The sequence below is a fragment of the Ahaetulla prasina genome, chromosome 6 (genome assembly GCF_028640845.1).
Source record: "Ahaetulla prasina isolate Xishuangbanna chromosome 6, ASM2864084v1, whole genome shotgun sequence".
Lineage (NCBI taxonomy): Eukaryota > Metazoa > Chordata > Lepidosauria > Squamata > Colubridae > Ahaetulla > Ahaetulla prasina.
The window spans coordinates 109,279,011-109,305,862 of record NC_080544.1 but is presented as its reverse complement, the minus strand read 5'-3'; the positions used below and the strand labels follow the sequence as shown (position 1 = coordinate 109,305,862).

General features: G+C 42.2%; 1 protein-coding gene across 2 annotated transcripts; it reads left to right on the top strand.

The window, feature by feature from the left end:
* The first annotated feature begins 248 nt into the window (after positions 1-248).
* On the top strand, positions 249-26,852 carry LOC131201476 (cytochrome P450 2J6-like). 2 transcript variants are annotated; one of them, XM_058189447.1, is made up of 10 exons: positions 250-514; positions 5,427-5,589; positions 8,045-8,194; positions 9,506-9,666; positions 12,634-12,810; positions 15,592-15,733; positions 17,810-18,000; positions 21,264-21,405; positions 24,504-24,739; positions 26,359-26,852. In XM_058189447.1, exons 1-9 carry the CDS (start codon positions 344-346, stop codon positions 24,680-24,682), a joined length of 1,476 nt encoding a protein of 491 aa, XP_058045430.1. In that variant the 5' UTR covers positions 250-343; the 3' UTR covers positions 24,683-24,739; positions 26,359-26,852. The 2 variants fall into 2 exon arrangements, with proteins under 2 accessions (XP_058045431.1, XP_058045430.1); XM_058189448.1 differs by lacking the exon at positions 8,045-8,194 and having other exon boundaries at positions 249-514.

Genomic DNA, 26,852 nt, shown 5'->3' with positions numbered 1-26,852 from the left:
ATCAATATAAATCATAAGGAGACAATCAAAGGGAACATTAGGACAGGAACGGTAGGCATGCTGGTGCTCTTATGCATGCCCCTTAGTTGGTGGAACCGCCAAGACTTGAGGCAACCTTGGTTTTCCAAGAAGAAGAAAAGGGTGAGGCGTACTCAGAATCTGACAGAGTTCCAATAGTTTTAGATTAAAATATGCCTGTATGGAGAGGAGGATCTTAAACTGGTTAAGCAGCATCAGCGAAATTACTTGACTCTTGACAAGATTTAGCAGAGCAGAAGGAGGTAGTCCCCGAGGGTGAAGTTTGGAAAGAGACGTGGAAGGCAAAAGGAGAAAACGTACAAAGATGTCAGCCTTGCCTGGTCTGCTAATTGCCCTTGTGCTCCTCCTTGTCATTTCACAGTACCTGAAAATACTGTGGATGGCCCGAAGACTTCCTCCTGGACCGATGCCTTTTCCCGTTATTGGAACGCTGTGGCAGATGAGATTTGACTTTTCTTATGAGACTCTTATTACGGTATTTATAAACTCTGTGCTCAGCTTGGCTTAGGAACACTGAGATACTCCTTAGAATTAAGGGGAGGTTATTGGTAAGGATGATCTGGAGAGTTGAGGCGGGGGGGGGGTGTCAGCATCTGAGTACCACGTTGGGGGTGTTTCAGTCAGGAAAAGAGTTACGGTAAGTCTCTGCTTGTTCCATGGAGAAGGGAGGAAGGAGATGATGGGTGGGAAGGTGGGTACAGGACAGCAGTGGTGGGATTCAGCCAGTTCGCACCACTTGGAGTACTCTTCTCGTGAAGTACTCTGGACTCATTCAATTAGGTTAATGTCCGATTACATTGTGGATTCCAGGCAGATGAGCTGTATTCGAGAATTGGTCTGGCAAAGGTTTTATATGCCCTAGATTGCAGTATAATGTTGCTGGAGAAGAAGCTTCACAAAATTAGGTTAACAACTCTTAATGCCTTTTTGGCAATGCTGTTACTGTGAGCTCTGGGGCTTAGATCGTTTGAGATGAGTACTTCTAAGTCCTTGACAGAGTGAGGGTTGTCTTCGAGGTCGTATCTGCCCAGCTTGTATTTGGGTGTTCTGATTTTTGTTGCCAATGTGTAAGACAGAGCATTTGTTGTTTGAGATTTGGAGTTGCCAATTGTTCAACCATTCAGACACATAATCAAGGTTGCTTTGTAGGGCAGCAGTATTGTCAGTGGTGTTGAATAGTTTTATGTCATCAGCGAAGATAATCCAGATACTTTTAGAAATCTTGTGTGGACTCTCATTAGAAGCATTCTATGCTTGTCTTAGGTTAGATTAGAAGCAGTATGATAAAGCCGTCATACCGTTTTCAGCATAAATTTTTCTCTTGAGAAACTTCTTAGCAGCCTTAGCCATTAGACGCCTTGTAAAAGATTAAGAAAGCAATCTCTCATTTCTGATCATTCAGGGATTCACAAATGTCAGTGAATTCCAGTTTTTCTCTAGTGGTGATTCTCAACCTCAACAATGTTAAGATGGAGAAAGAGTGGCTCAGACTGCTAAGACAGTCTGTTATTAACAGCAACTGCTTGCAATTACTGCAGGTTCAAGTCCCACCAGGCCCAAGGTTGACTCAGCCTTCCATCCTTTAAAAGGTAGGTAAAATGAGGACCCAGATTGTTGGGGGCAATAAAAGTTGACTTTGTATATAATATACAAATGGATGAAGACTATTGCTTGACATAGTGTAAGCCGCCCTGAGTCTTCGGAGAAGGACAGGATATAAATGCAAATTTAAAAAAAAAAGAAGAAGAAGAAGAAGAAAGGGGAGAGGAGAGGAGGAAAAGTACGGGAAATAAGAGTAGGAGAGAAGGTTAGATAGGGAGGAAGTAGGGTGGAGGGGAAGAAAGGAAGGGGAAGTAGAAAAGAAGTAGGAGAGGAGAGAAGTATGTAGGAAGAAAGGAGGGAGGGAAAGGAGTGAGAGGAGAAGAAAGGATTGCTGCGAAAAGGAAAAGATGAAATGGAAGAAAGGCAACCCCGAATATATTTGAATATATTAGGATAAAAATCGAAATAGTTTAAAAACAAAGAATGAAAGAGAATGAACACGGGTAAAAATGGAGAAATTAGAACTTGAGGGGGAAAGAAGATGTGATTTAATAAATTCTAGGATATAAGTAGAGTATTGGCCATATCATATCTTATACAATTCAATATATTCAAATATATTTTACTTAGTTACAGCTTTTGCCAAAATATTCTTTTTTCATTGTTTTTATTCATTTCCTAATATTTTCTTAAAATGAGTAAGGATAAGAAAGGATATTCTAGGAGATGAAATTTCACATATCCTAAAGTTCCTGAGACTGAGAAACAGTATTCTACAAAAAGGTAATTTTTAAGGAGTCCTTGGTATTCTCTGAGCTTGCTTGTTTTCTTGCAGATGTTTCATTACCAAACTAGGGAACAATATCAATGCTAGTAAGGAATGGAGTTTGAGAGCAAAGCCCACTCCTTACCAGCACTGATAACATAACATAACTTAACATCAGAGTTGGAAGGGACCTTGGAGGCCTTCTAGTCCAACCCCCTGCCCAGGCAGGAAACCCTACACCATCTCAGTCAGATGGTTATCCAACATTTTCTTAAAAATTTCCAGTGTTGGAGCATTCACAACTTCTGAAGGCAAGTCGTTCCACTTATTAATTGTTCTAACTGTCAGGAAATTTCTCCTTAGTTCTAAGTTGCTTCTTTCTTTGATCAGTTTCCACCCATTGCTTCTTGTTCTACCCTCAGGTGCTTTGGAGAACAGCCCGACTCCCTCTTCTTTGTGGCAGCCCCTGAGATATTGGAACACAGCTATCATGTCTCCCCTAGTCCTTCTTTTTGTTAAACTAGACATACCCAGTTCCTGCAACTGTTCTTCATATGTTTTATCCTCCAGTCCCCTAATCATCTTTGTTGCTCTTCTCTGCACTCTTTCTAGAGTCTCAACATCTTTTTTACATCGTGGCGACCAAAACTGGATGCAATATTCCAAGTGTGGCCTTACCAAGGCATTATAAAGTGGTACTAACACTTCACGTGATCTTGATTCTATCCCTCTGTTTATGCAGCCCAGAACTGTTCTGGGCTGTTCTGTTTATGCAACCCAGACACTGATAATGTCAGTGTCAGGCCTGGAAACCATACTAGGCTTTAGGGTTCCAGACGCTGCCACATTTTTCCCCTGAGGGGAAGAAGTGGGGTTGAGAGGTATGGTAACATTCTTCAAGTGGTCAAGGTCGGATGGTGTTCACATCTGCAGGAGGAGTGGCGAGAAGATATTCGAATGAACTGGGAGAACGTGGGACCTTGTGACCAGCAAAGGGGTCAGCGGGGTGGGACTCTTGGGGTTTGTATAACTGGGAAAAGAATCCGGAAGTTCAGTTTTGGAATTTCACTCATCGTGTGCCAGTTTCCTCATGCTAGTAAAGAACTCTGAAAGACAATGGCTTCTGAGTTTTTTTTATGCAGAAGAGGTTTTTCTGGAACCTTGACAGTCAGCTAGTTTGGGGAATGAAACATCTGCAAGAAAATACCAGTAAGCAGACTCAGAGAGCACGAAGGACCCCTCATTTCAACACTGAACTACAAATATTCTCCTTTAAAGGCAATTTCTGCTTGAAAACATTGAACTATGTGAACACTGATAAGCATTCAAATCTAGATGATGTGGCATAAGCTCTCAATGCACAATCCAGTGTGCACAATCTCCTGACGGTTCGTAACAGTTGACCCAGTAGAACAACTTGCCTCCAGAAGTTGTGAATGCTCCAACACTGGAAGTTTTAAAGAAGGGATTGAATATTCATTCATCTGAAAATGGTATATAGCATTTCCTGCCTGAGCAGGGGGTTGGACTAGAAGGCCTCCAAGGTCCCTTTCAACTCTGTTATTCTGTTAAAGACAAACTTATGGTGTCTAGGTGAGATCCATAATAGTGTATGATGATGTAAAATGAATAAAACTATGTTGTTACATGACCACCTGAAGTTTTCTGTTTTGGCTTGGGCTTCAGCAAATAGTCAAAGCAAGATGATAAGTTAAAATGTTGTTGTTACTTGCGAAGTCGTGTCCGACCCATCGCGACCCCATGGACAATGTTCCTCCAGGCATTCCTGTCCTCTACCATCCTCTGGAGTCCATTTAAGCTCACGCCGACTGCTTCAGTGACTCCATCCAGCCACCTCCTTCTCTGCCGTCCCCTTCTTCTTTTGCCCTCCATCTTTCCCAGCATTAGGCTCTTCTCCAGTGAGTCCTTCTTTCTCATTAGGTGGCCAAAGTATTTCAGTTTCATCTTCAGGATCTGGCCTTCTAAAGAGCAGTCAGGGTTGATCTCCTCTAGAACTGACTTGTTTGTTCACCTTGCAGTCCAAGGGACTCGCAGGAGTCTTCTCCAGCACCAGAGTTCAGAGTTGTCTATACACACATTGACCTAAAGTACACCTCAATTTTCTTCGAGACTTCTAATATTTCTTAGTATTACACTTCTAATCTCATTATAGGCTAAAAATAATTTAGATAACGTTATAGTCTTCCTAAGGGACTCAGAGGCTCAGAGGGTAAGATGCTCAGAGGCTGGCTAAGAGGCTCAGAGGCTAAGATGGTAAGGCTGGCTAAGACTGAGAGGCTGGCTAAGACTGAGAGGCTGGCTAAGAGGCTCAGAGGCTAAGATGGTAAGCTCAGAGGCTAAGATGGTAAGGTGGCTCAGAGGCTAAGATGCTGAGCTTGTCAATCGAAAGGTGGGCAATTCAGCGGTTCGAATACCTAGTGCCATGTAACGGAGTGAGCTCCCGTTACTTGTCCCAGCTTCTGCCCACCTAGCAGTTCGAAAGCACGTAAAAAATACAAGTAGAAAAATAGGGACCATGTTTGGTGGGAAGGTAACAGCGTTCTGTGTGCCTTTGGCATTGAGTCATGCCGGCCACATGACCACGGAGACGTCTTCGGGCAGCGCTGGCTCTTCGGCTTTGAAACGGAGATGAGCACCACCCCCTAGTGTCAGGAACGACTAGCACATATGTGCAAGGGGAACCTTTACCTTTACCTTCTAGAGAGCAGTGGTTCCCAACCTTTTCTTGTTTGAGGCACAACCTTTTCTTGTTTGAGGCACCCTTGGAAAGCCTTTCAAAAGTTCCCGGCACCCTTATAAGGAAATAGATATTTAAAATCTCTGTAGCTCAAAAGTTCCCGGCACCCTCAAAAGATCTCACGGCACCCCTTAGTGCCGCGGCACACTGGTTGGGAACCACTTTAGAGTCTTCCTAATGGCATGTTTGTTTTAACAAAAGATTTTGTGTAAAATGCAAATGATTCCAAATGATTTCTGAAGGGTGACTAGTGCTTACGTATTAGCAATGGCTTCAACTGAGCTAGGCTAAGTTTTATTTTTACTCTCCATGTATCTGCAGCTAGCCAAGAGCCATGGGAATGTCTTCACCTTGTGGCTGGGACAGTTACCAATAATTATACTCAACGGATTTGAGGCAGTGAAGGAAGGTCTGACAGCCCGTCCAGAAGACATGAGTGGACGACCAACAAGTCCTTTTTTTGAAAAACTTGGCAAGAGAAAAGGTGAGTTTAATGAACTTCCTCTGGAATCAGGTCACCAGAACTGCACGTGAAGAAGGCTTTGCCAGTAGAACTGTAAGAAAGTAAAAGGTTATATTTACAAAGAAGCAAGAGAACAGTGCAGTCATAAAAATGAAATCCTAAGAATTTGAGCAACAATTTCCCCCTGGAATTCCCCCTCATCAAATTTGCAGATGACACCAAGCTGGCAGGAATAGCCAACACTCCAGAAGATAGGCTCAAGATACAGAAGGATCTTGACAGACTTGAACATTGGGCGCTATCTAACAAAATGAAATTCAACAGTGAAAAAAGTAAGGTTCTACATTTAGGCAAAAAAACCCCAAAATGCACAGGTACCATATATGTGGTACCTTACTCAATAGTAGTAACTGTGAGAGGGATCTTGGAGCCCTAATGGACAACCATTTAAATATGAGACAGCCGTGTGCAGCAGCTGCCAAAAAAGCCAACACAATTGTGGGCTGCATAAACAGAGGGATAGAATCAAGATCACGTGAAGTGTTAATACCACTTTATAATGCCTTGGTAAGGCCACATTTGGAATATTGCATCCAGTTTTGGTCACCACAATGTAAAAAAGATGTTGAGACTCTAGAAAGAGTGCCGAGAAGAGCAACAAACATGATTAGAGGACTGGAGGCTAAAACATATGAAGAACGGTTGCTGGAACTGGGTGTGTCTAGTTTAATGAAAAGAAGGACTAAGAGAGACATGATAGCAGTCTTCCAATATCTCAGGGGTTGCCACAAAGAAGAGGGAGTCAAGCTATTCTCCAAAGCCCCTGAGGGCAGGACAAGAAGCAGTGGATGGAAACTAATCAAGGAGAGAAGCAACCTAGAACGAAGGAGAAATTTCCTGACAGTTAGAACAATTAACCAGTGGAACAACTTGCCTGCAGAAGTTGTGAATGCTCCAACACTGGAAAAAATTAAGAAAATGTTAGATAACCATTTGTCTGAAATGGTGTAGGGTTTCCTGCCTGGGCAGGGGGTTGGACTAGAAGGCCTCCAAGGTCCCTTCCAACTCTGATATTATTATTATTATTATTATTATTATTATTATTATTATTATTATTATTATTATTATTATTATTATTATTATTATTGTTATTGTTATTGTTATTGTTATTAATGCTTGACAAATAAATAAATAAATAAATAAATAAATAAATAAATAAATAAAATAAAAGTGCAAAAGGAAAAAGGACTTCGCACCACTAACTCTTTGCCAATCTTCTACAATGCAAACTTTTGGTTTTGTTTTAGTCCTGTTTTTTTGGCTTGCTTCTTAATTCTGGCGTCAATGGGAAAATTTAGGTAAATACCAGATTTATTGCACTACTATTAATCGTTTCATAGTTCCCATCACCAATCTCTTTCCACTTATGACTGTATGACTAGAACTTGTTGCTGGCAATCCTTATGATTTATATTGATATATTGATTATCAATTGTGTTGTAAATGTTGTACCTTGATGAACGTATGTTTTCTTTTATGTACACTGAGAGCATATGCACCAAGACAAATTCCTTGTGTGTCCAATCACACTTGGCCAATAAAATTCTATTCTATTCTATTCTATTAATGACTTAAAATCCCTGGCTGGCTGGCTGGTTGGCTGTGGCTGGCTGATAGACAGACAGACATGACTGCTAACTAAAGGCAAAAAGAAAACCTTATTTTAATATACCCGGTGGTGAAGTAGGGGAAAATTTACAGATATCCAGTTTCCAAGGGTGTCTAGCCGTTCAACCCCTTTTCTTCCAATAAATCTGACTAGTGAGACTTGTGCAACTCCATCTGTCCAGGCTGCCAACAGCTGCTGGTAACTTGACACTCCTTATGAAATGTACCTGAAATACAACAGGATTAATGCCATCTAGAGCAGGGGTTTCTAACCTTGGCAACTTTAAGCCTGGCGGACTTCAACTCCCAGAATTTCCCAGCCAGCAAAAGCTGGCTGGGAATTCTGAGAGTTGAAGTCCGCCAGGCTTAAAGTTGCCAAGGTTGGAGACCCCTGATCTAGAGAGCTCAGATTCCAGCTATTTCTAACATACACACCCCAAGTTTTGTCCTTCTCTATCATAGCCACAGTGAGATGGCCAGCATTTAAGTTTAATAATAAATAAATAAAAATAGCCTGTGGACATACTTTTTTCAATCAAATCTCAAAATCAGTACATCTTGAAACTGCAAACTCCAGTCATGCTCTGTTCGAGTATGGAATCGCTAGTTCACATCAGTTCATGGTTGCCTCGGGCAGATATTTAATAAACGTAACTATTCACAAGAAGATTTCATTACAAGCCAATTCCCTGACCTGCCCGAACAAGATCAGACTTTGTGACTTCAGACTTCAGATCAGAAACTGAGGTGTTTTGAAGACGAAACCTCAAACTTGAACAGAAAATAATCACCCGGTCATTTTTTTCAGGCATCATTTTTGCCAGTGGAAATGTATGGAAGCAACATCGGCGAATTGGGGCGATGGGCCTCAAGTTTCTGAGCCAAGGAAAATCGGGCCTGGAACATCAAATCCAAGAAGAGACTTTACATTTGATTGAGGTCTTTGACAGCACTAAAGGTACGGCTAAAAAGTAATTTTAAAAATAGAATAATGGAAGAATTTGGAGAAGGCAACCCAAAGTCTGCTTCATTTGTCACTAAACCAATCTATCCTAATTTTAGGAGCAGGATTGCTTTAATTTAATAGAATAGAATAGAATTTTTTTATTGGCCAAGTGTGATTGGACACACAAGGAATTTGTCTTTGGTGCATATGCTCTCAGTGTACATAAAAGAAAAGATACCTTCATCAAGAATCATAAGATACAACACTTAATGATAGTCGTAGAATAGAATAGAATAGAATAGAATAGAATAGAATAGAATAGAATAGAATAGAGTAGAGTAGAGTAGAGTAGGGTAGGGTAGGGTAGGGTAGAGTTGGGTAGGGTAGGGTAGGGTAGGGTAAGGTAGAGTAGAGTAGAGTAGAATAGAATAGAATAGAATAGAATAGAATAGAATAGAATAGAATAGAATAGATTAGATTTTTTTATTGGCCAAGTGTGATTGGACACACAAGGAATTTGTCTTGGTGTATACGCTCTCAGTGTACATAAAAGAAAAGATACCTTCATCAAGGTACCACACTTACAACACTTAATGATAGTCATAGGGTACAATTAAGCAATCAGGAAACAATCAATATCAGTATAAATCGTAAGGATACAAGCAACAAAGTTACAGCCATAAGTGGGAGGAGATGGGTGATGGGAACCATGAGAAGATTAATAGTAGTGCAGATTTAGTAAATAGTTTTACAGTGTTGAAGGAATTATTTGTTTAGCAGAGTGATGGCCTTCGGGAAAAAACTGTTCTTGTGTCTAGTTGTTCCGGTGTGCAGTGCTCTATAGCGCTGCTTTGAGGGTAGGAGTTGAAACAGTTTATGTCCAGGATGTGAGGGGTCTGTAAATATTTCAACAGCCCTCTTCTTGATTTGTGCAGTATACAGGTCCTCAATGGAAGGCAGGTTGGTAGCAATTATTTTTTCTGCAGTTCTAATGATCCTCTGAAGTCTGTGCCTTTCTTGTTGGGTTGCAGAACCGAACCAGACAGTTATAGAGGTGCAAATGACAGACTCAATAATTCCTCTGTAGAACTGGATCAGCAGCTCCTTGGGCAGTTTGAGCTTTCTGATCTTTGAGCTTTGGCGCAGAATATAAACCAAGCAAAATTATTACTTCTAGTGCTATTATACACGAACATACTATAATTTGACAGGGTGAAAGCAAAGCAAAATATGTGAGTTGGAATTATAAGGAAGTAGCTTTTTAAAAAAAAAAAAATTGCATAATATTTATAGCTGATGAACGAACTTTCAATAAAAATACAGGGCAGCCCATGGAACCTTCTTCCCACATCATTCTTGCTGTTTCCAATGTGATCTGTGCTCTCCTGTTTGGCTATCGATTCTTCAAAGATGATGAAACTTTCCGCCAGCTGATCAAAAGTACTGAATTCATACTTCAAATTGGAGGAAGCATGTGGCAGACCGTAAGTACAGTAATGCGAGTGCCTGGGGTGCTCACCTTGCAGCCCTGGTCAAAAGGGCCCAGCAGAGATTCTACTACCTGAGACTTCTCAGGAAACAACAACTGAATGAAAAACTGCTGGCGACCTTCTACCGCTGCACCATAGAGAATATTTTCATTTACTGCACCTGCGTGTGGTTTGCCAATTGCACAGTGGCAGATAGGACTGCACTCCAGATGGTTAACGTCATTGCCCAGAGCAGCGGTTCTCAACCTGTGGGTTGCGACCCCGTTGGGGGCCGAATGACGATTTGCCAGGGGTCGCCTAAGACCATCGGAAATATGGGAAGTATACTTGCGAGTCGAAGAATCGCGCTCCAATGGTTGACTCCACAAGCCAGCTGCAGGCTCTTCAAATCGCTAGCCGAATTCGGCTTCAGGCGCGATGAATTAAAAAAAGAGAGAAATCTTTGCTCTGAGGTCTCCCTCTCAAGCCAGCTGCAATCACTCCCAATCGCTAGCCTAATCTGGCTTCAGGCGCGATCAACTTAATAGGGGAGGAGTCTCCGCTTTAATGTCTCCGTCCTCAAGGCAATCGCAGGCAGTTCAGATCGCTAGCCAATACGGCTTCAGGCGCGATAAATTAAAAAAAGTTTGCCGCTTTTCCCCCCCTTCTGCGGCTGCTGAGGCACGCTGAGATCGCTGCCTATCACCGTGATAAAATCAATCAGCGGTCTTCCTGATAATTTTATGGTTGGGGTCGCCACATCATGGGGAATTGTATTAAAGGGGTCGCAACACTATAAAGGTTGAGAACCACTGGCCCAGAGGATCATTGGTTGCCTTCTCTCCTCTTTGGAAGAGCTCTGTAGCTCCCACTGCCTTAAGAAAGTTCAAAATATTCTTAAAGATCCATCTCATCCTGGGCACCCCATTTTTTTTTAACTATTACCGTCTGGCAGCCGGTACAGGACAAAAAAGACACAGACAAATAGGCTGAAAAACCGCTTCTACACCAGGGCAGTAACTGTATTGAATTCTACTGTATAGTGCCATATTAATGCAATATCAGGTTTTCAGTTCTTGTATAGAATGTGAAGGATGCGTGTTTGTTTTTATGGTTATAATGTACACTGAAGATGGCATTTAATTTCGTTGTACGAAGTGCAATGACAATAAACTAAACTAAACTAAACTAAACTAAACTAAACTAAACTAAACTAAACTAAACTAAACTAAACTAAACCTCTATCTAGAAATTTCCCCAGTTGTCAAATCAAAATGTCCAAGAAATGGTACAAGAGTCAATGATAGTTATAGGGAAGATATAAAGCTTTCTGTTCTGACACGGCTCCCAAACACGACAAGCCCTTTGTATTTGATAAAACGTTCCCTTCATTAGGAGCACCAGCAGCTGCTCTCTCACAGCAGGCTACGAAGTCTCTGTGGAAAGTGATGCTCACTCCCTTTCTCCCTGAACTGGCCCCAACACACCAGGAGTCTCTCTCTCACTTCCCACACTTGCAAAAGAAGTCCTGGAAGATGTGCTCGCTTTCTTCCAGCAGCTGAGACACACACTGTCAGGCTGTCTCTGATTATATCTAGGAAAGAATACACCTTGACTTCATTTGCAAGTAAAGAAAAGTACTTTTACTAGGTACATCCGGACAGCAGCAGTATAAAGTTGAATCTGAGACAAAATATGGCTAACAATCTATATCCCCCCTGTTTCTCCCTCCTCTTCCCCAAGAGGTCATCAGGTTTGGTCCAATGCCAGCTCCTTCCCGGGGTCCCGTGGTAATCTTCTTCCGCAGGTCTCTGGCTATCAATCATATCAGGAATGTAATGTCCGTTAGAGTTCGCGCTCAAACATTCCTGTTGAATTCAAAACATTAATCTCCCCTCCCCCCTTAATTATGTCAGATCGACACTCTTAAAGGGCCCTCTCTACTTAACTTGAATCCAAGAGCTATTTACATTAGAAATAAAATCCCATGCTATCTAAAACTGAATATAAGGAGTACAAAAAGATGTGAAGATTGGAGTGGAGGCTGACACACACAGACATGCTCAGAAGGCACTGCAGATGCCAAGAAGAATTCTGATAATTTCCAGACAGGATTCGGAAGTCCAGGCTACCAGTGGCTGACCGGCAGGGAGATAAACAGTTGTTTGTCTGCCACACCTATTCATCTCCGCCCCCTGCCTTTTATCCCCAGAGCTAGGGTGGGGTTTCTCTAGCAGCAGTGGCTCTTCCATCCCAAGGACCAGCCCATAGATTTCCACTGCTCTCCTCTCCTCTGTCTTCTGCACATTGACGTGTCAGGCACTGGACCCAGCTGTTTCTCCTCTTCCTCATCAGCCACCTCCAGACCTGGGGGCTGTTGACTCTCCATCTGAGGGCTGATGGACGGCCCAGGCTCCACCGCCCTCTCTCTGCCAGCTCCATTCCCTCTTTCCCCTCGGAGCTCTCAGGTTGCCTTGATGCTGGCCCTGACTCGCATGCCATTACCTCATCCGATTCAGCTGCCGGAGGGGCTGGCAGCCAACAGGCCACAACACTTTCTAATCCCCTTGGGCAGGGGTCTGCAAACTTGGCTCTTTTAAGATTTGCTTTGCTGGCTGAGGAACTCTGGGAGTTGAAGTCCACAAATCTTAAAAGAGCCAAGTTTGCAGACCCCTGCCCTTGGGTAACTAAAAGAAAGAAATGCTGAGATGGCAACGTAACTCCTTTGGTTTGGAATATTAACAAAATAGTGGTAATTTATGTTGAGGGCAGGTGTAGCTAACAGCAGATCCCCCACAGAGATTAATAGAGAGGTGGAGTGCATGAAATTTAAAAAAAAATGGGAAGTATTTAAGATAGGTTGATAAGAGAAACGCACATTACATCCCATCTTAGATTGGCTACTGTCAGCAATGGCCCACAGAAAATACGTTTTCTTACTGGCAAATATTGTGTTTTTAATGGGTTTTCTGTCTTATGCAGCTCTACGATACGTTCCCGTGGATTATGAATTATCTTCCAGGCCGTCATCAGAGGGCCTTTGCTTGTTACGACTTCTCAATTTCTTTTGTAATGAAGGAGATCAGAAGTCACGAGAAGAGTGGGATGCTGGATGACCCGCAGAACTTCATCGATTTCTACTTGGCACAGATGGCAAAAGTAAGAGATGAATACCATTAGTGTAGCTGTCGTGTCCCACTCCTCCTCTGACGGCCGGGTCGGGGAAGTCCGTATCAAGCGTGCCTCTGCAGCTCTGCCAAAGTCCTATCAGAGTCCTCAGGGCAGGCAGGAATCCAAGGTGTGACTTCAGCAATCCAGATTAGACTTTGCCTGACTCAGAGAATGCCAGAAAGCAGATCCTTTATATAGGCCATGGGGTGTGGCTCCATGACTCAGCACTTATCCAGGCCTGCCTCTCCCTTCCTTTTGCTGACGTCGCCTCTCCATTCTCCGGAAGCGAGGATTTGTCCACTGCATCATTTCGTCCCCAGCTGCCGGTAATCCCAGCTCATGGCTGGCTTCAGGCGCACATGCTATGGAGGGAGGTTTGTTTGCTCAGTTTCTCCGGGCATGGTGCCAGGACTGGGGGCTGGAGGCATGCCAGGACATTCTCCTGTACTATCAGTGTCTGGCAGGAGATGAGAAGGGCCCGGCTGCAGCGAGGGGGGCGAGCGAGGCACAACAGTAGCCCTCTCCAGATTCAAACTTGTCTCAGATCAATAAGCATTTTCCTCTCAGTAAGCGCTCACAAAAAGTTCAGAAAAACAAAGAGTTGGAAGGGACCTTGGAGGTCTTCTAGGCCAACCCTTTGCTCAAGCAGGAAACCCTATCCCATTTCAGACAAATGTTCTCCAATCTCTTCTTAAAACCCTCCCGTGATGGACTACCCACAACTTCTGAAGGCAAGCCATTCCACTGATTAATTTGTTCTCGCTCTCAGGAAATTTCTCCTTACTTTTATTTTGCTCCCCTCCCTGATTAGTTTTCATCCATTGCTTCTTGTCCTGCCTTCAGATGCTTTGGAGAAGAGGTTCACCCCCTAAAATCACCTGGATTGAGAGAGAATAACTGGCCCAAAGTCACCCAGCAATTTTCACGGCTAAGAAGGGCCTAGAACTCAGCTTCTTGATTTCTAGGGCCAGTCTGCACTGGCTCCCGGTGGTCTTCCAGGTTCAATTCAAAGTTCTTGTCATCACCTTTAAAGCGCTCCATGGCTTAGGGCCGGGGTATCTACGGGACTGCCTACTGCCACCAGTAGCCTCACACCGACCAGTGCGCTCTCACAGAGAGGGCCTCCTCCGGATACCATCAGCCAAACAATGTTGGCTGGCGACCTCCAGGGGGAGGGCCTTCTCTGTGGGGGCTCCCGCCCTCTGGAACGAGCTGCCTCCGGGGCTTCGTCAACTCCCCGACCTCCGGACCTTCCGCCGCGAGCTGAAGATGTTGTTGTTTCGACGTGCAGGACTAGCTTGAACATAGTTTTAAATTGGGGTTTCGAATTAGGGGTTTTAAAAGGGGTTTTAATTGCATTTAAAAAAATTTAGGCCTTTAATCAAATAAGTTTTTTATATTGTTTTTAATTTATATTACATGTATTTTGTTGTTTTTTTATTGGCTGTGAACCGCCCTGAGTCCTTCGGGAGAAGGGTATACAAATATAATAAATAAATAAAATAAATAAATAAATATCATCTTCACCACTAGACCAAATTGGTTCTCATCATGCCAAGCTCTTTTGCATTATTCCTGTCCTTTCCCCTAAGCTTTATTATTCTGCGCTCACAGAATTTTTATTTTATTTATTTATTTATTTGTCGAGTATGTATTAGATAATATACATAAGTATAAGCATGAATTGAATACATAAAATGAATACAATTAAAGGGAAGATTAAGACAGGGACGGTAGGCACGCTGGTGCTCTTATGCATGCCCCTTACAGACCTCTTAGGAATGGGGTGAGGTCAACAGTAGATAGTTTTTGGTTAAAGTTTTTGGGGATTTTGGGATGAGACCACAGAGTCTGATAGTGCATTCCAGGCATTTTTTTTTTTTTTTTTGCATTTATATCCCGCCCTTCTCCGAAGACTCAGGGCGGCTTACACTATGTCAAGCAATAGTCTTCATCCATTTGTATATTATATACAAAGTCATCTTATTGCCCCCAACAATCTGGGTCCTCATTTTACCTACCTTATAAAGGATGGAAGGCTGAGTCAACCTTGGGCCTGGTGGGGCTTGAACCTGCAGTAATTGCAAGCAGCTGCTGTTAATAACAGACTGCCTTAGCAGTCTGCGCCACTCAAGGACCCCCCATTGACCACTCTGTTACTGAAGTCATATTTTTGCAATCAGGTTTGGAGCGGTTTACTTTAAGTTAGGGGCCGTGGTGGCTCAAGCTGTAAGATAGCCTGTTATTAAAACACAGCTGCCTGCAGTTACTACAGGCTCGAATCCCACCAGGCCCGGGTTGACTCAGCCTTCCATCCTTTATAAGGTAGGTAAAATGAGGACCCAGATTGTTGGGGGCAATAAGTTGACTTTGTAAATATACAAATAGAATGAGACTATTGCCTTACACACTGTAAGCCGCCCTGAGTCTTCGGAGAAGGGCGGGATATAAATGTAAATTAAAAAAAAAAAGTTTGCATCTATTGTGTGCTCGTGTATTGTTGTGGTTAAAGCTGAAGTGGTCCTTGGTTGGTATGACATTGGAGCACATGATTTTACGAGCTACGCTTAGGTCAGATCAAAGGTATGGTCTTTTTAATTAAGAAATCCAGATTTCCTCTAGTCTGTTAACTAAATCAATGTTCTATTGAAGGGACTTGATTCTTAAGCATGTTCCTTATTAAGTAAAGATAGTTTCCTTTCCATGTTCTCTCAAGACCTCTTCTACTTTTTCTATCTCTTACCTAAGTTTCTTGATATGCATTCACAGAGTAAAGATGATCCCACATCTACTCTGGATGAAAACAATCTGGCCTACAGTATCTTCGATTTTTTCATAGCAGGGTCAGAGACCACAACTACCACGTTGCATTGGGCACTACTCTACATGGTGGCCTATCCAGATATCCAAGGTGAGAGAGGGAGGAAGGTAGAAAGGCAGGCAGGGAGAAATCACAGACCTGTAAACAGATGCATGTAACATTTACTTGAAAAATGAATATTAACTTGTTACGTTTAATATCTTCACTCTGCCTTCTTCCAAATTGCTCGAGCTTTTCCTCCTCCTCTACTTACAGAAACCTTTGACTTATAGGAATGAAACTAGTCCTAGCTTACCCACTGAACTGCGCAGCTGATTTGGGACAAATTCTACTGGGCTCCTACTCTTTGGAATGAACTTCCCCCTGGTTTATGCCAAATATCGGACCTTCGGACCTTTCGCCGCGAACTGAAAACATATTTGTTTGTTCGCGCGGGGCTCTCTTAAATCGTCCAGATTTTAAATTCAAATTTTTAAAGTTTTAAATTGGGTTTTTTTAGATTTTATATATTTTAAATTTCTTGGCCAAACTGTATAATAAGTTTTTTAATTTATTTTAAGTGTACATTGTTTATTTTTATTATGGCTGTACACCGCCCTGAGTCCTTCGGGAGAAGGGCGGTCTAGAAATCTAATAAAATAAATAAAAATAAATAAATAAATAAATTGTACTTCCAACTAGGATTTATCTAAGCCACGGGGTGGTTAGTTTGAACTGGGATTTTATAATTATCATCCAAGATGGGTGAAAAAGTGAAGGCAGCTGAGAGCAGGGACAACAATTACAGAGGAGCCAGGAGGACAAGGAAAATAAAAAGGAGTTGATAAAATTTAGTTTGTGTGAATTGTTATTAGAGATGTTTTCATCGCCTAATGTAACTTGCATTAAAATATGTAGAAAGTGTGACCACTCTGTTTAGATAAAGGTAAAAGTAAAGGTTCCCCTTGCACATATGTGCTAGTCGTTCCTGACTCTAGGGGGCAGTGCTCATCTCCGTTTCAAAGCTGAAGAGCCAGTGCCATCCGAAGACGTCTCCGTGGTCATGTGGCCGGCATGACTCAACGCCAAAGGCGCACAGAACGCTGTTACCTTCCCACCAAAGGTGGTCCCTATTTTTTCTACTTGCATTTTTTATGTGCTTTCAAACTGCTAGGTTGGCAGAAGTAATGGAAGCTCACCCCATTACGCAGCACAAGGGATTCGAACCGCTGAACTGCCGACCTTTTGATCAACAAGCTCAGCGTCTTACTAAGCCACCGCGTCCCCCTTCTGTTTAGATAAGTGGGATGCAATTTTAGAAATGAATAGATTTTATTCCTTCTTCACCTTTTAAACAAAGTAGTCACCTCCGAGCTTAACATGCAGATTGGAGCCCAAAGTTTTGTCCAGATCAACAGTGTCTCTCAACATGGAGTACTGAACGCATTTGAGAGTAAACACTTGAGACAAGACAGCACAGTTCTGAATGCCACTGTTTCAGGTCCTTCTGGAGACCTGTATTGTCTGCCCTGGAGACCAAAAAATCTCCCTGGGCTATTTTAGCAGAGTACTGCTCATGTTCCGGGTGTTCTGTCTCCTTCCCCACTTCAGATCAATGAACTGGCCTTCAGCCAGTGGATTCACGGCTCTTATCAGTCCTGGCAGAGAAATCGCAGCTGCCTGCCAAAGTTCAAACAAATGATTCATGTAGCAAGACTTTCAGCTCTTTTTGAAACGGATCAGCTAAACTTTGCTTCCCGTGGAGTGAGAGCAGTCCCAAAGCTCCTTATCTATCATGTGGGGTGGGGCTCCTGCCCCACCCTTCCTTTTGATGACGCCACCTCTCTAATCTTCTGAAGCGCGGGTCAAGCCAAGCTTGATTATTATTATCAGCTGGGTCTGAAGGCGTAGCCTGGGGAAGGGAGGAATCAGGGGATGACGGCCTTATTACTTCCTCCGACTGGTCTGGTTCTGGCTCCTGGAGCCAAGCCAAAGGAATCGGTGCTCCCGAGGTAAGCCTTACCGGCCCTTCCCCATCACTTTCGGAGTCACTTTCGGGCAAGAGGCCAGGTTCGGGGGCTGGAGTCACAACACCGGGAAACACAAAACAATAGATGTGGAGGAAGAGAGAGATGGTTGGAGATGCTATGTATTGTATATTCTCTGAAACTGATCTATTTTTTTCAGCCAAAGTCCAAAAGGAACTTGATGATACCCTGGGTTCTTCCTCCCGGCTGATCTCCTGCAGCGATCGGAGGAACCTGCCCTACACCAACGCTGTTATTCATGAGATCCAGCGCTATGCCAACATTATTTTAATTGGTGGCCCCAGACAAACTGTGAGAGATACAACGGTCCTTGGTTTTCCTATTCAAAAGGTAGACATCCCTCATTGCCTTATATATTTCACTGAGATGGAGGTTCTTCTAGAATTGCAGCAGTTCATCCAAAAATGCCGACCACGCTTGATAATAATGATAATCATTAAAATATATTATGAGTTACAGGAGAGGTATAAAGGGCAAGGAAAGTTATTAAATGAGGAAGATGTAGGAATTTGAATGGCGTAACAAACAAGCGGAAATGGAACTGACAGAGAATATATGGTTGTTATTTAGTATATTGTTATTTTCACATATATATAAATAAATATTAGAATCACATGTATAGATAGTAAATTGAAGTAAGGGAGAAAAATGGATATATAAGAAATGAATATTGATGCGGAAATGTTGTAAAGAAGAAAATTGTAAAAATTTCTTTTTTTGTTTTGGAAAAAACAGTTCAATAAAAATTATATAGATAGAAAAACACTTAATCTCTCCCCTGGCTCAGCTGATAAATGGAGGAGAATTTGTGGCTCAGAGGTTAATACAACTGCCTAATATGCAGGCAGCTCAAGTTCGAATCCGAGTAAGGGTATGGCTAACTGATGAGATCTAAATAGCTTGAGACAGATCTATACTAGTCTCCCTTTATTTCTTTATCAGCAATATATATAGGTATGTAAGTCTTGGCGTATTCTTTTCCCGTGTAAGGTTGAGAGTATCTTGGCGACGTTTTGATGAGGTCTCACTCGTCATCTTCAGGCTGGTGCTTACAGCTTCGTGCTTGTGCGAGCAAAGCGTGGTCGGAGCTGCTGTCTCTCTATAAATACTGGTGGGGAGGTGGGGAGTGTTGCTGTAAGCGGGTTGGCTGGCTGTGTGGTTGCATCTTGATTGGTAGGTGGAGTGGGTGTTTGCAGATTAATTGGCTGTTTTGTAGCATCCTGTGTGGATGTGGTCCTAGTTCTGTGACCATTAGCCTTTTGTGTTATAACGACCTGGTTAATGGGCTGTGTGCACCAGCCTGAAGATGACGAGTGAGACCTCATTGAAACGTCGCCAAGATACTCTCAACCTTACACGGAAAAAGACCCAAATACGCCAAGACTTTCAATAAATAAATTATATATATAATGAGTGATCTCAGGTGTTTGTAAGCATTTCTCAAGCCCAGAGATCTGACTCTGAAGTTTTTCAGTTGTTTGAACATTTGGTTGTACATGATACCTCTTCTGTTTTGACCCAACATCTGGGATATTTTCTAAGGAAGCACCTATTAGACTCAATCTCAAAATCACACAGCGAATAGAATAGAGAATAGAATAGAATAGAATGGAGTGGAGTGGAATGGAATGGGGTACGGTAGAGTAGAGTAGAGTAGAGTAGAATTCTTTATTGGCTGAGTGTAGTTGGACACACACAAGTGCAGGGCACAAGCTCTCCATGCACATACAAGCAACAAGTGATAGGTCATAGATCAGGGGTGTCAAACTCAAGGCCCGCGGGACAGATTCGGCCCACGTGATGCTTAGATCTGGCCCGTGGGGCCACCCAGGAAACAGTGAAGGACTGGCCAGCGGTGCCTCTGCCAGCAAAAACATGCCTCTCCCGAGCTCCATTTTCACTGGCAGAGGGTTGCAGGAGGTGGTCACAGCTGGAAACTGAGCTCGGGAGTCTGTTTTCACTGGCAGAGCACTCGGGCTGCCACAGGCACCCCTGACATGAGTGACATCGAGCAGGCCACGCCTACTCTGGCCACACGCCACGCACACACACACCGAGGTCAAACACAACCCTAATGCAGTCCTCAATAAAATCAAGTTTGACACCCCGTCATAGATCATAAATCATAGTTGCAATCATTAATCATAAGAGACAAATAACAAATGGGAAATCATAAGATACCAATAGGAGAAGACAGTAGGAAAGACGAGAAGATGAGAAGGATAATAGCGATACAGGCCACTACATCTTCATGCTGTTTACATAGGTTTCCTGGGGTGCCATTACATTTTTTAAAAAGTTGTCTGGTTATTAATGTTTGACCTGAGAGCGTGGTGATTTAATTTAATTACATTACTGTAAAATTATCCTGCTTGCATAGTTTATTATGGTACCATGTTTCCCCAAAAATAAGACCCGGTTTTATATTTTTTTGAATCCTGAAATAAGCACTTGGCTTTATTGCCATGCGCTCAAAAGCCCAATTGGGCTTATTATCAGAGGATGTCTTATTTTGGGGGAAACAGGATAGATAGATAGATAGATAGATAGATAGATAGATAGATAGATAGATAGATAGATAGATAGATAGATAGATAGATAGATATGGATGAAGATGATAGATAGATAGATAGATAGATAGATAGATAGATAGATAGATAGATAGATAGATAGATAGATATGGATGAAGATGATACATAGATAGATAGATAGATAGATAGATAGATAGATAGATAGATAGATATGGATGAAGATGATAGATAGATAGATAGATAGATAGATAGATAGATAGATAGATAGATAGATAGATAGATAGATATGGATGAAAATAGATAGATAGATAGATAGATAGATAGATAGATAGATAGATAGATAGATAGATAGATAGATAGATAGATAGATATGGATGAAAATAGATAGATAGATAGATAGATAGATAGATAGATAGATAGATAGATAGATAGATAGATAAATTATCTATAATTATCTATGATAGATTGATTGATAGATTGATTGATAGATATAGTGTTTTCCTGAAAATAAGACCGGGTCTTATATTTTTTTGAACCCTGAAATAAGCGCTTGGCCTTTATTGCCATGCGCTCAAAAGCCCAAATAGGCTTATTATCAGGGGAGGTCTTATTTTGAGGGAAACAGGATAGATAGATAGATAGATAGATAGATAGATAGATAGATAGATAGATAGATAGATAGATAGATAGATAGATAGATATGGATGACAATAGATAGATAGATAGATAGATAGATAGATAGATAGATAGATAGATAGATAGATAGATAGATAGATAATGATTGATTGATTGATAGATTGATTGATATAGTGTTTTCCCGAAAATAAGACCCTGTCTTATATTTTTTTGAACCCCGAAATAAGCGCTTGGCCTTATTGCATGCGCTCAAAAGCCCGATTGGGCTTATTATTGGGGAGGTCTTATTTTGGGAGAAACAGGGTATATGGATAGGCAGAAGTTTCATATGGAGCAAGCATTTTTTGACACGGAAATCTGATGTTTTCTAAAACCGGTCTTTAGGTTGATGCAACTGAACAGTTTAAACTTTTATGGCTTTTCCAGGGGATTATAGTTATACCAAATATATCCTCAGCCCTTTTGGATCCTAAGGAATGGGAGACCCCTGAATGTTTCAATCCTGGTCATTTTTTGGATCAAAAAGGAAACTTTATCAACAGAGAAGCCTTCATACCATTTTCCATGGGTAGGTTCTAAGGGGAATCTTTCCCCCAACAATTAAAATATATATACATACTTAGCAGTTTATGTCGAGTTCTCCAGTGTTCAGTTTTCTCATGCACATGGACACGAGTCCAGTATGTTTTTATAATTCAGCAATTCAATCTATTTTATTTATTTATTTATTTATTTTGTCACACAGTATATATAAGCATAAGCATGGAATAACTATGCAATATATAAGCCTATATATAAGTATGAGTATGTAATAACTATATTATTTGGATATAACGAAAGGAAACAATAGGACAGGAACAGTAGGCACTCTTGTGCTCTTATGCACGCCCCTTACAGACCTCTTAGGAATGGGATGAGGTCAATAGTAGATAGTTTTTGGTTAAAGCTTTGGGGATTTTGGGAAGAGACCACAGAGTCTGGTAGTGCATTCCAGGCATTAACAACTCTGTGACTGAGGTCATATTTTCTGCAATCAAGATTGGAGCGGTTCACATTAGGCTTAAATCTATTGTGTGCTCGTGTATTGTTGTGATTGAAGCTGAAGTAGTCTTCAACAGGAAGGACGTTGTAACAGATGATTCTATGAGTTAAACTCAGGTCATGTTGAAGGCAGCTGAGTTCTAAGTTTTCTAAACCCAGGATTTCAAGTCTGGTGGCATAAGATATTTTGTTGTATTCAGAGGATTGGAGAACTCTTCTTGTAAAATATTTCTGGACACGCTCAATTGTATTTATGTCCGAAATGAGGTATGGGTTCCAGACAGGCGAGCTGTATTCAAGAATTGGTCTAGCGAATGTTTTATATGCTCTGGTTAGTAGTGTAGTGTTTCTGGAGAAGAAGCTACGCAAGATTAAGTTTTAATCTTAAATTATGTCGAGTTCTCCAGTGTTCACTTTTCCCATGCACATGGACATGAGTCCAGTATGTTTTTACAATTCAGCAATTCAATCGGATTCACATATTGCAGATAAAGAGATCAGAGCTCACCTTTTCATATCCTATTAACTGCGATGTGAAGTTGCTTCTTCTCAGACTATGGAGAGGATTCTGGAATTCTTGGTTGTTTTCTTGAGCTTGGTTGTTGTCTTGCCGATGTTTCATTACCCAATTAGGTAACCTAGTTAGAGCTAGAAGGGATTGGGTTTGTTCCCTTTATATATAATGGCTGGCTTGCCCTTTCAGCATTGATGCAAGCAAGTAGTCCCTTGATTGAGCTATTGTTTACCAATTGATTGTTGATCTGGTATTAATCCTGGTGTTACAGGTAGTCCTTGACCTACGATCACAATTGAGAGACCAAAATTTCTATTGATAAGCAACACAGTTGTTAAGAAAATTTTGCCCCATTTTATTACTTTTTGGCCGCAGTTATTAAGTGCATCACTGCAATTGTTAAGTGAATTGTGCGGTCACTAAGCAAATCTGGCTTCCCCTATTCCGGTTTATTGTCGGAAGCCATTTGGGAAAGTTGGAAAGGGTGATTATGTGACCCTGGGACTGTCATAAAGGCATTCTAGTGGCTAAGTGCCCAAATTTTGATCGTGTAGCCATGGGTATGCCACAACAGTCATATGTGTGAAAAATGGCTGTAAGTCATTCTTTTCAGTGCTGTTGTAACTTTAAATAGTCACTAAAAATGGTTAGAAATCGAGAACCACCTGTAATCCCTGTGTCAGTTTTGGAAGGCAATTTTCTTTTTCCTTCTTAACTGCCACATATTTTAGCTGGGGAAGTTGGGAGGGGGTTGTTGTTGGAGCAGTAGAAAGTTAGTCATAACAACATTCCGTATTCAAGGACTTTTGCCTGCGTCTGACAGAGACTGCCTGAAGATTGTATCCAATTGAGTGTGAAGAGTTGATCGGTTTTTTTTTTCTTTTTGAGCTATTGGGTCTTTTGTTTTATTTAAGATGTTTTGAAGGGCTTTTGTTGTTTGTGTGCTATGGTAATGTCATGTGACTGAAATAGTTTGTTGGTAGTTTCTGAGAATTTTTTTATACAGGGAAGTGTTCTTTTTTCATAGCTAGATCAATCACTTTTTGATAGTGGAATATACTCTGCACCTCAGCTTGGGCAGATCTGGAATATTCCCTTTAACAGCTTTTATTTCAGAAGTCTGAATTATTATTATTATTATTATTATTATTATTATTATTATTATTATTATTATTATAATAATAATAATAATAATAATTATAATAATAATAATTATTATTATTATTATTATTATTATTATTATTATTATTATTATTATTTATTAGATTTTTATACCGCCCTTCTCCCGAAGGACTCAGGGCGGTGTACAGCCAGAAATAAAAACAGTAACAAATACAATTTAAAATAAACAGTTAAAAAGCTTATTATAAAATTGGGCAAAAATTTAAAACATATTAAAAATTTAAAACCCATTAAAATACATCCCAAAAATTAAAATTTAGAATTTAAAATTTAAGCCAACCCCGCGCGAGTAAATAAATACGTCTTCAGCTCGTGGCGAAAGGTCCGAAGGTCAGGCAATTGGCGCAAGCCAGGGGGAAGTTTGTTCCAGAGAGTAGGAGCCCCCACAGAGAAGGCTCTTCCCCTGGGCGCCGCCAGCCGACATTGCTTGGCAGACGGCACCCTAAGGAGTCCCTCTCTGTGTGAGCGTACGGGTCGGTGGGAGGCATGTGGTAATTCTATAATCTTGTTTCTCCCGTCGTCGACTTGCAATAAAAATGGCATTTGGAAACTAGACAAATACAGTATCTGTCCATTAAAATCCTTTAAGAAACCCCTAAGAGACCTATCCTTATTATATGACAACAACTTTCCCAATCAGACCTTAGACCTTTTGGGCTTCAACTCCCAGAAATTCCCTGGACATGAGAGTCAAAGTCCTCTCCAACTGTAGGATTCCAGTGTTAAGAATTATTGATGTTGAGAGACAAAGCAAACTGGAGATGAATCCGCCCTTAAATGTGTAGCGTAGATGGTCACTAAGATGGCCGTGTGAACACGCATTTGCTCGCACACTGAAAAATATCTCGAGTCTTGTGTGCTATCACTGAAAACCAACATAAATGCTCACGACTTTTCCTGTTACCTTTCTTCCTGCCATTCTGGTGTAGGTCAGCGAGCCTGCTTGGGAGAAAACCTGGCCAGAATGGAACTTTTTCTCCTCTTCGCCAACCTGCTGAGAAGGTTTTGCTTTCAGCTCCCGGAAGGAGTGACCGAAGTGAACACAAAATACATTAAAGGCATGACGTTGCAACCGCCTCCACAACTGCTCCGCGCTCTCCCTCGCTAGCTGAACCTTGCCTTGTGGGTGACTGAAACGCCCACTGCGGTGGTCACTTACTCATTGGTATGTGGTGGCTTGGACATGTAGAGCTGTGCATGTGCACACCAGCCATTTGCGCAGTCCATTTCCGAACTGGCCACAGCTCAGTAATGGGCCATTGCCCTGGTGTTGGGAACCATTCTTCTAGATGTTTTGGAAGACAATTCCACTGCTATGGAATGAATGCTGTGAGTCAGCGGTCACCAACTGGTGGCCTGTGGACCACTGGTGGTCCGTGAGAAAATTTTGGTGGCCCCCAGAAAACTTATTTGCATTTTTTATATTGCACTAAATCAGGGGTCCTCAAACTACGACCCCTGGGCTGGATACGTGCAATGAACGCTTGTGTTGCTGGAGAGAGCCTTCCCCTTCAGGGTCTTTTTGTGTTGTGTCTTGTCCGCTTTCACCGCAGCCGGGGCCTTCTTATCTGCTTCCGAATGCTGAGGAATGTCCTAGTATGCCTCCTGGCCCCAGCCCTGGCTCCATGCCCAGACAGGCTGAGGAGGAAGAAGTACCTCCAGCCCCCAGCTCTGGCTCCATGCCCAGGCAAACGGAGCAACTAGACCCCTCCCCCTCCCCCACAGCATGTGAGCCTGAGGAAGGTCAATTGCCAACAGCTACAGACTGGAGTGACCCTCGCTTCAGAAGAATTGATAGGCGGTGGCGACAGAAGGAAGGGAGGGGCAGGCCTGGATAAGTGCTGAGTCATGGAGCCATACCCCATGGCCTATATAAAGGATCTGCTTTCTGGCAGTCTCTGAGTCAGGCGAAGTCTAATATATCTTGCTGAAGTCACTTTCTGGTCTCCTGCCTGCCTTAAGAACTTTGCTAGGACTTTGGCAGAGCTGCAGAGGCACGCCTGATTCGGATTTCCCTGACCCGGCCATCAGCGGAGGAGTGGGACACGACATTTTGTGTGGGTTGGGGTCTGCTTCAGCCTCCTGTGTGGGGCTTTGGGCGAAGACTGGAGGGAAGTGCCGCTGATGGCGAAGAGCCGGAGGGCCTTGTTCCAGTGGGACTGCATCATGGCCTGGAACTGGCTGACCGACTCAGCCTGCTGAGCCTCCAGGCGCTGGTACCTGGCCTTGCACTCCCGCAGGTCTTCCCTCTGCTTGGAAAGCCTATGCTCCTAGTCCTCAGTGAGGTGCTTCTGCTGAGCCTCCTTCTCGGTCAGATCCAATTTGAACTGAGCCAGATGTTTTGCCAACTCTTTTTCGTGGTGGCTGCTTAGCTCCAGCAACTGCTTCCTGTTGAGGCCCTAAGGAGCCCAGTCAGGCAGGGGAGGAGTGGGTAGGAGGGGAGGGGCAAGCAGAGGCCGGCGAGGCACCCCTTGACTTGAGTGACAGCAAGTTGGTCATGCCCACCCAGTCACATGACCACCTAGCCACACCCACCCAGCTGGTCATTAAACAGATCATATTAGTGGTCCCCGGGTTTTAAAATTATGAATTTAGTGGTCCCTGAGGTCTGAAAGGTTGGGGACCCCTGCTCTGGGTAATAGGAAGATACATGACTTTGAAACCGAAACGAATAAGTATTCTCTTCCTTTATTCCAAAATGTTTGCTTCTTTTTAGAGATTTGTGTAGTACGTAACAAAGCTCTAGTAATACGACTTGCTGAAATATATTCATCTCTCTTGCAGACAAAGTTCATTCTTAAAATAACATGTTAACGGGTCTTTAAATGAGGATATATCATGCCGACAAAACACCCGCCCATCATCATGGCTAAAGCAACAGAAGGAGCTGAAATCTACAAAGACGTTTCTTAAACTACATTTATTTCCAGCAGGCTTATGCCTAGAAATCCAACAACTTAGGACTGCACTGTGGGAAAAAAACCTAATTTCATCCTGAATAAGCGTAACCCTACATCACCTGTTTTTACAATAGGGTGATAAATCAGCTGTTATAGAACTGGACATAGGCCAATTCCAGTCGCAAAATATTGAAATATTGATGATATTGATTGTTTCCTGATTGCTTATTTGTACCCTATGACTATCATTAAGTGTTGTACCTTATGATTCTTGATAAATGTATCTTTTCTTTTATGTACACTGAGAGCATATGCACAAAGACAAATTCCTTGTGTTTCCAATCACACTTGGCCAATAAAGAATTCTATTCTATTCTA

Bases quoted from the DNA above. Each gene is read 5' to 3' on its own strand.
- LOC131201476 (XM_058189447.1), top strand. From the start codon at position 344: ATGTCAGCCTTGCCTGGTCTGCTAATTGCCCTTGTGCTCCTCCTTGTC. The intron at 5,590-8,044 runs GTGAGTTTAATG...CATTTTTTTCAG, and splicing joins AAAACTTGGCAAGAGAAAAG to GCATCATTTTTGCCAGTGGA. The intron at 9,667-12,633 runs GTAAGTACAGTA...TGTCTTATGCAG, and splicing joins GAGGAAGCATGTGGCAGACC to CTCTACGATACGTTCCCGTG.